This window comes from Carya illinoinensis, chromosome 6, assembly GCF_018687715.1.
Source record: "Carya illinoinensis cultivar Pawnee chromosome 6, C.illinoinensisPawnee_v1, whole genome shotgun sequence".
NCBI classification, from domain to species: domain Eukaryota; kingdom Viridiplantae; phylum Streptophyta; class Magnoliopsida; order Fagales; family Juglandaceae; genus Carya; species Carya illinoinensis.
The window spans coordinates 18,911,815-18,918,192 of record NC_056757.1 but is presented as its reverse complement, the minus strand read 5'-3'; the positions used below and the strand labels follow the sequence as shown (position 1 = coordinate 18,918,192).

At 36.3% G+C, this 6,378-nt stretch overlaps 1 protein-coding gene across 1 annotated transcript; it reads right to left on the bottom strand.

Moving 5' to 3' along the window:
• Nucleotides 1–2,784: 2,784 nt before the first annotated feature.
• LOC122312364 (purple acid phosphatase 3-like) lies at nt 2,785–5,940 on the bottom strand. The gene is made up of 7 exons (XM_043126942.1): nt 5,635–5,940; nt 4,648–4,804; nt 4,242–4,349; nt 4,000–4,127; nt 3,725–3,853; nt 3,239–3,306; nt 2,785–3,143 (listed from the first exon to the last, which is right to left on the bottom strand). The coding sequence occupies exons 1-7, from the start codon at nt 5,836–5,838 to the stop codon at nt 2,930–2,932; spliced, it is 1,008 nt and encodes a 335-aa protein (XP_042982876.1). The 5' UTR covers nt 5,839–5,940; the 3' UTR covers nt 2,785–2,929.
• Between the last annotated feature and the right edge of the window lie 438 nt (nt 5,941–6,378).

The following is a 6,378-nucleotide window of genomic DNA, read 5'->3' as shown; positions in this document are numbered from 1 at the left end:
AATTAATTAACGTTCGGACGTTAACTGTATATAAGGCCAGGCACGACGGTTTCCAGGCCATAACTTGTACGAAACCGGTCCGGAAACTCAAACTCTCTCATCCTCTCCGCCACGCACGCCGCCGCAACCGTCGCCATCCGCCACCGCAACCGTCACTAAAAGGTAATGTGCCCTCTCCCTCTTCTATTTCCTTGCTTTTAATCGGTGGGTTTCAAAAATTCGAAACCCACCGTAGCCCGGTTATAAAACTTGCATTTCCGGCCACCATTCGCAGTAAAATGATAGAATAGGACCGTAGAAACATTTCCCATCTTTTGAAATTCATATTTTGGTTGTTTGTGGCTTCGAAACATGCGTTTCGAAGCTTTCGGTAATGGCTGAGTCGACTCAGCGATTCCGTGTCGTAACGTTCGGACGTCACGACACAACGTCCGAACGTGTGACCTTTTGTATTCAATACGTTCGCACGTTATATTGTTACGTGCGAACGTATTATTTTTACGTGCGAACGTTTTTATCCAACGCTAATGAACGTAACGTTGGATAAAACGTTCGAACGTAATCCGTTGGTCTTCTTCGGCTAGTAAGAACGTCCTAACGTATGACGATTCAAATTCATTACGTCCGAACGTTTAGGTAATACGTTCGGACGTAATGAACTTATTCGCACGTTTTTATCGAACGTTTGAATGAAACGTTCGATAAAAACGTCCGAACGTTTCATCTTTGTATATTCGGACGTATTTTAACGTGCGAACGTACATTGTATTAACGTTCGAACGTTTACAATATAAAATTTTTTTATATTGTTTCTTTTAGGTATTATTATTTTATATATTGAAAAAGTGAGTTTCTTTAAAAGTTTTACTCGCAAAATTATGTAAATTTATAAGGATGATATTTTAATTTTTAGTATAATCCATATATGTCATAATACGTATGTATCTGTGATTATAATAATTTTTTTAAAATGTTATAACTTATATATTTTTTTTTATTTTCAGGATATGGCTCAGTATATGACGACAAGGAAGCGAGGGAGGGATGGAGGCAATCCGGACATCGCTCGACTGGGGGCACGAACTGTTATGGGGGAACAAGAAATCCTCATTAATGAGTTTGATGAGCTCAGCTGGGAGCGAAAGACGCTGAGAGACGTCTTCGTCACCAGAGGCTGGGGCCCCATATGCACATTGAGGGGAAAGATTTACCCCACAATGGTTCGAGAGTTTTACATTGGGATGGCCACCATGCCTAACGATGCATCATCCCATACTCTCAGTGTACGCGGTGTACAGTTTCAGTTCTCGGCGGATGTTCTCGCCGACTTGCTCCAGATTCCGCGTATGCTACCTGAGTCGACAGCTGCTCAGGCTGATGACATAGCAGCTGCATTTTTCCCGGGCATATTCGAGGCAGATCCAGTTGCTTCTGCTTCATCTTCGGGCCCTGTTGAGTTTATGCCCAGTCATGAAGAAGATCGACCCGAGGGCGATCCTATTGCTGCTGAGGTTGGTGACGATGAGCGGGACCAGGATTTCTACATCCTCACTGGCACAGACCGCACAAAGCTCGATAGGCCGAACTCCTTCAGCCAGAATCAGCTGCTGCCTTTCTTTCGCATGTTGCACATTTTTGTTGCAACAAATGTAGACCCGGTGGCACATAAGAGCACATTCAGTCGGGCTCGTGCACAGTTCCTGATTGGCTTGGCACGTGGTGAGTCCATTGACTTGCCCCTTGTTATATTTGAGCGGATCCGTTACGAGGCCAGCATCGTTACCACGGATAATCTCCCGTACGGAGTCATCATCAGCCGCTTATTACTAGCCCGGGGAGTGCCACTCCAGGCGGAGGAGATGGTGATAAACCAGATGAGCCCTATCGACATAACCACACACCGCCGGAGCATTGGACAGGGGAGAGGCTCAGCTCGGCGTCAGTCTGGTCCTACGCCAGATCTTGTTCCCCCGACTGAGTCTGGGGCCGATGTTGCTCGCCCGTCGGCGAGTACTAGTCAGCAGCCGGGAGTTACATCTCCTGGGAATGTGCGACCTGCTTGGGTTGATACAATGATGACAGATATGAAGTCGCATATAGACCGATAGATCGATAGACAGATTGCACATATAGATCAGGCTGTCGCACATCTTGCACATCATGTAGATGTGCTAAACAATAAGGTTGAGACATTGACTGAGTAGTTTCGATCTTTTGTAAACCAGCAGTTCTGAAAGTGATTTGTAAAAATTTATCATTCGAACGTTTTTTATTTTCGACATATGTAATGGACACAAATATTTAATGTATGTATTGTGTAGCTTAATTTCTACTCTTAATTTTTTTTTAATATAACGTTACTCAACCTTACTATTAAAAAAATATATATATTATGGTTAATTTATGTAATTTTACATATAACGTTCAAACTTTATCACATTAACGTTCGAACATTGGCGCTAATATATTCACGTTCGCACGTAAATAGTTAAAACGTTCGAACGTTCGCGCTAATTCTTTTACGTTCGCACGTAAATATACATAACATTCGAACGTTACTGTGACGTTCGAACGTATTATGGGAAACGTCCGAACGTTTTGAAATTCTTACCCAACATTTAGTGACAGTTCTCACAAACCGTCACAGTAAATACGTTTTAGTCACAATTTGGAAATCGTCACTATTTATAATCTGTCACTAAAAGCCATATTTGTTGTAGTGAACCAATAATAGATAAAAAAAAAAAAAAAAAAAAAAAAGAAAAGCCCAACAAGCAACTAATATTGAGATCAGAAAAGTAAGTTTGGTAAATATTAATTTTAATGCATAATCTATCTGTCTTAAAATCGTAGAGGCAATTATGGCTGATGTTACACGTATAGCAGAGGTCTTAACTAGAGCATATTTTTCTGGGTACTAAAACTTGTTTTACGTGCTCGAGTAGAGTTGCTTGGAGGTGCCCCACTTGTGCAGAACATTGCCAAAAATATCATGGAATGAGATGTCAACCCTAGATGGATCGATTCGGACGGACATGAAGCCTTGCCCGTCGTAGTAGAACTTCATCTCCTCTGGATTCCACCAGTCAACATCACCTCTCCATGCCTTTGAGCCTCCACCACTTGTTAAAAACTGAATAGGACTGAACCAGAAAACAAGTTGTTTTCTTTTCGGTAATGTTTGTGAATTAATATATAGCACGTTATATATGTAGATGGTTTAGTACTTTAGATTTACCTGTCGAGGCTACTTATGTGTTCCAAGCAATGGTCATGCCCATTTATGTAAAGATCAACATTGTTTGCCTGAAGAGTTAAAATAAAAAATAAAAAATAAAAAATAGTGTTGAGTAGAAGCCCACTAATATCATTATAGAATTATTTGTCTACTGGGATGAATGATCTGTTTCGTGAATTTCAATAAACGTATGAAGTTTCATAGACCATATATTTAGCAATCATTTAAAAAAAAATAAAAAATAATACTTATAGATAAAATCGGTTATATCGGTTTAAAAGATAATTGGTGTGTAATCCATTTTTAAAAATATAAAATTGATATATATATATACTGGTTTGGTCCTAAACTTTATCCTAAATACAGAATTTACAAAAAAAATTAATTTTTTAATAATAAACTTTACATTTTTTAAAATGAATACAAGACACTTACAACGACACTTACATTTTACGATTATAAATAACATTAATCTTTTAAAATTACCTTTAAGATTGGAAGAATATGCACTACAAGCTCATCGGTGTTACCATGGTGTCCAGCACTTTTGATAGTATGGTGACCAACCACGATCTTCCACTTGGCACTCGATTCTTTTAATGCCAAATCAAAGTCCTATATATTGAAAATTTGAAATCAGCCACCAGCAAATTACTAAAACTCTTGCTATTTCTTCCAATTTGTATATATACATGATTTATATGACAATAACGAGTCCTCTTGTTACGATTTTTTTAACAACTTGTATATATAATAATTACCTTTAGGAGATTTGAAAGGTAATGGTTTCGAGGTAGTATGCCTCTCCAGTCATAGACCTCGCCTTTTGGCTTGTTGAAGTACTTAACAACAAAAGGAGTTGTATCCAAGAAGAAAAAGTCTACCATTTCTGCCCAAAAAAGAATTCACACAAATAAGATTAATGTGAATGACTAATGTCCACCTTCTTGCATGTTCTAAAAAAGCTAAAAAGGCTGATAGAGGAAACACTCTTGCTTTATACCTGCATTGACAATGAAAGATCTCCAGCAAAGCCATCTGCCGTCCAACTTCTTAAGGATGTGACTCAGTTGTGCCAAAGCATCACCTCTATAGTCATGATTACCCAAAACTGCAAGAACAAAATAAATAGATCTTTTATAACTTTTCTCAACATTTTCCCTCTTATTTTCAGTTGAAACCTTTTTTAAGAAGGATATTACTTATTATCTCAAATTACACATTTTATAAATTTTAAAATTATTTATTATTATTATTTTTTTCTTTTTTTTTTAAATTAATTATGTTGTTTTATTTATCATCCATATTCTTACTATAAGATAAATAAATAAAAGATTAAAATAATATAATGCGGAGAAATGATAAATAAAATTTTTAAAATGAATCATATCAGGGATTTTGTTAATTACCATTGTACCATTGCTTTTGCAAGCTGGGCGCTGTGTAGATATCTGTGAATGACTCGTCAAATGCCGGATCATCGACGCCTGTCAAACCTTCGTCGTAGAAGTTATCACCGGTGGAGATCACAAAATCAACGTCCAACTTTTCTCCAACGATTCCCATCTGGATAATATTAAAAAAATATTATATTATTAAATTAAATCTGAAAGGTATAAAAAATAGAATATTCTTTAATTAATATATGCTTTGGAATCCGATTGAGACAACGCCTTATCTGGCTTTTAAAGATTCTGGAAAGTTTCAGGCGTGCTACAAAAGCCCATTTCCACTTAATGGATCAGTGATAGCCGTCAAACATTTATTGGCGTATGAGGGTGATCTGACTCCAACATATAAATAAGTTGTCGTATAGTCATCATGAACTGGTGCAGAAATAAAGGATCTAGATTATAAAGTATCTAAGCGGAATTATTCCCTTGGAACAATTAAAAATAAATAAAAAATACCAATGACCAAAGTTGGTAGAATTCCAATGTTCACGTGCTGCGCTGTCATGATGCCTTTAATAATAATAATAATAATGATAATATTATTATTATTTAGAGATATATAATGATTTCTGCAACCGGTAAGCAGCCCTTTTCTCTTGGTAGGTAGGAGTATCGAAAACTGGAAAAATCAATAATTGAAATAAAAATATATGAGGTTTGAGCGATATATAAGGTATACAATAAAAATATATGAATATACAAATTAAAATAAATATATAAAATGATACGATATATATAATATATTAAATTTATTTTATAATAAAAATAAGACATCATGTCCTCTCAGCCTATGAGTTCGGTGAGATCTGTATATTGTTATATCTTTTGTTATTTAATATATATATATATATTTATTTTGATGAGTGAAAACGTTCCTGCTTCCAAAAGAAGGGAAGAAATGAAGCTGTAATTAAGAAAGTGGAAAATAGCTAGTATTATGACCTGATGAGCAACTTCAGTTTGGTTGTAACCTCCTCTTCTTCCCCAGTCTCCGACGACCAAAAAGCTTAGAGAACCGTCGGCTTTTGTGGCTTGCTCAAACCGTCGAAGCTCTGCGACGGAAGGAACCAAACACTTGCTCAAAATGATGGCAGCAAACATAACATATAAAAAGGGCATACGAATATTGATCGGGAAGGCAGCCATGGTCTTGGGATGCCGGAAACCGAAAGAAGGAAGGAAGAGATGCAGGCAACAGGAAGAAGCTAGCTAGCTTGTTCTATGTATGCTTGCTTATGGGCGTTCCAAGCTACAGGCTGCCTTTTTATTTAGCTTTGTGGGGCCATAAACTTTATATAAAGTTGTCCAACAAGCATATTAGTCCATAAGATTGGAGTATACGTGCTGGGCATCCACCAATAATGGTCCACAAATGGACAAGAAAGCCCCAAGCTTGCCATGTACTAATAATCTTATATGACAGTTATTTGTATGTACTTCTTATACATTTTAATAATATAATTAATTATATTATTTTTTAATATAAAATAATTATTTTAACTAATCAGTAAAATATAATTGGAATCTGCGGAGTTAAAAGGGTTTTTATTTTTTAGTTTTATTTTTCAAACGATAGAAGGAAACAAAAACATTTATTCCTTTCTTTCTTCTTTACTGTAAAATATGGGTTATAATTAGCCTAATTTAAAATATATCATACGTCCCATATGAATACTTTTTAAGATA

Excerpts from the sequence above, each read along its gene's own strand:
- LOC122312364 (XM_043126942.1), bottom strand. The coding sequence starts at position 5,838 with ATGGCTGCCTTCCCGATCAATATTCGTATGCCCTTTTTATATGTTATG. Across the intron at positions 4,805-5,634 it reads AAACTGAAGTTGCTCATCAG|ATGGGAATCGTTGGAGAAAA; the intron begins GTCATAATACTA and ends AATATTATCCAG. Across the intron at positions 4,128-4,241 it reads ATCTTTCATTGTCAATGCAG|AAATGGTAGACTTTTTCTTC; the intron begins GTATAAAGCAAG and ends TTTTTTGGGCAG.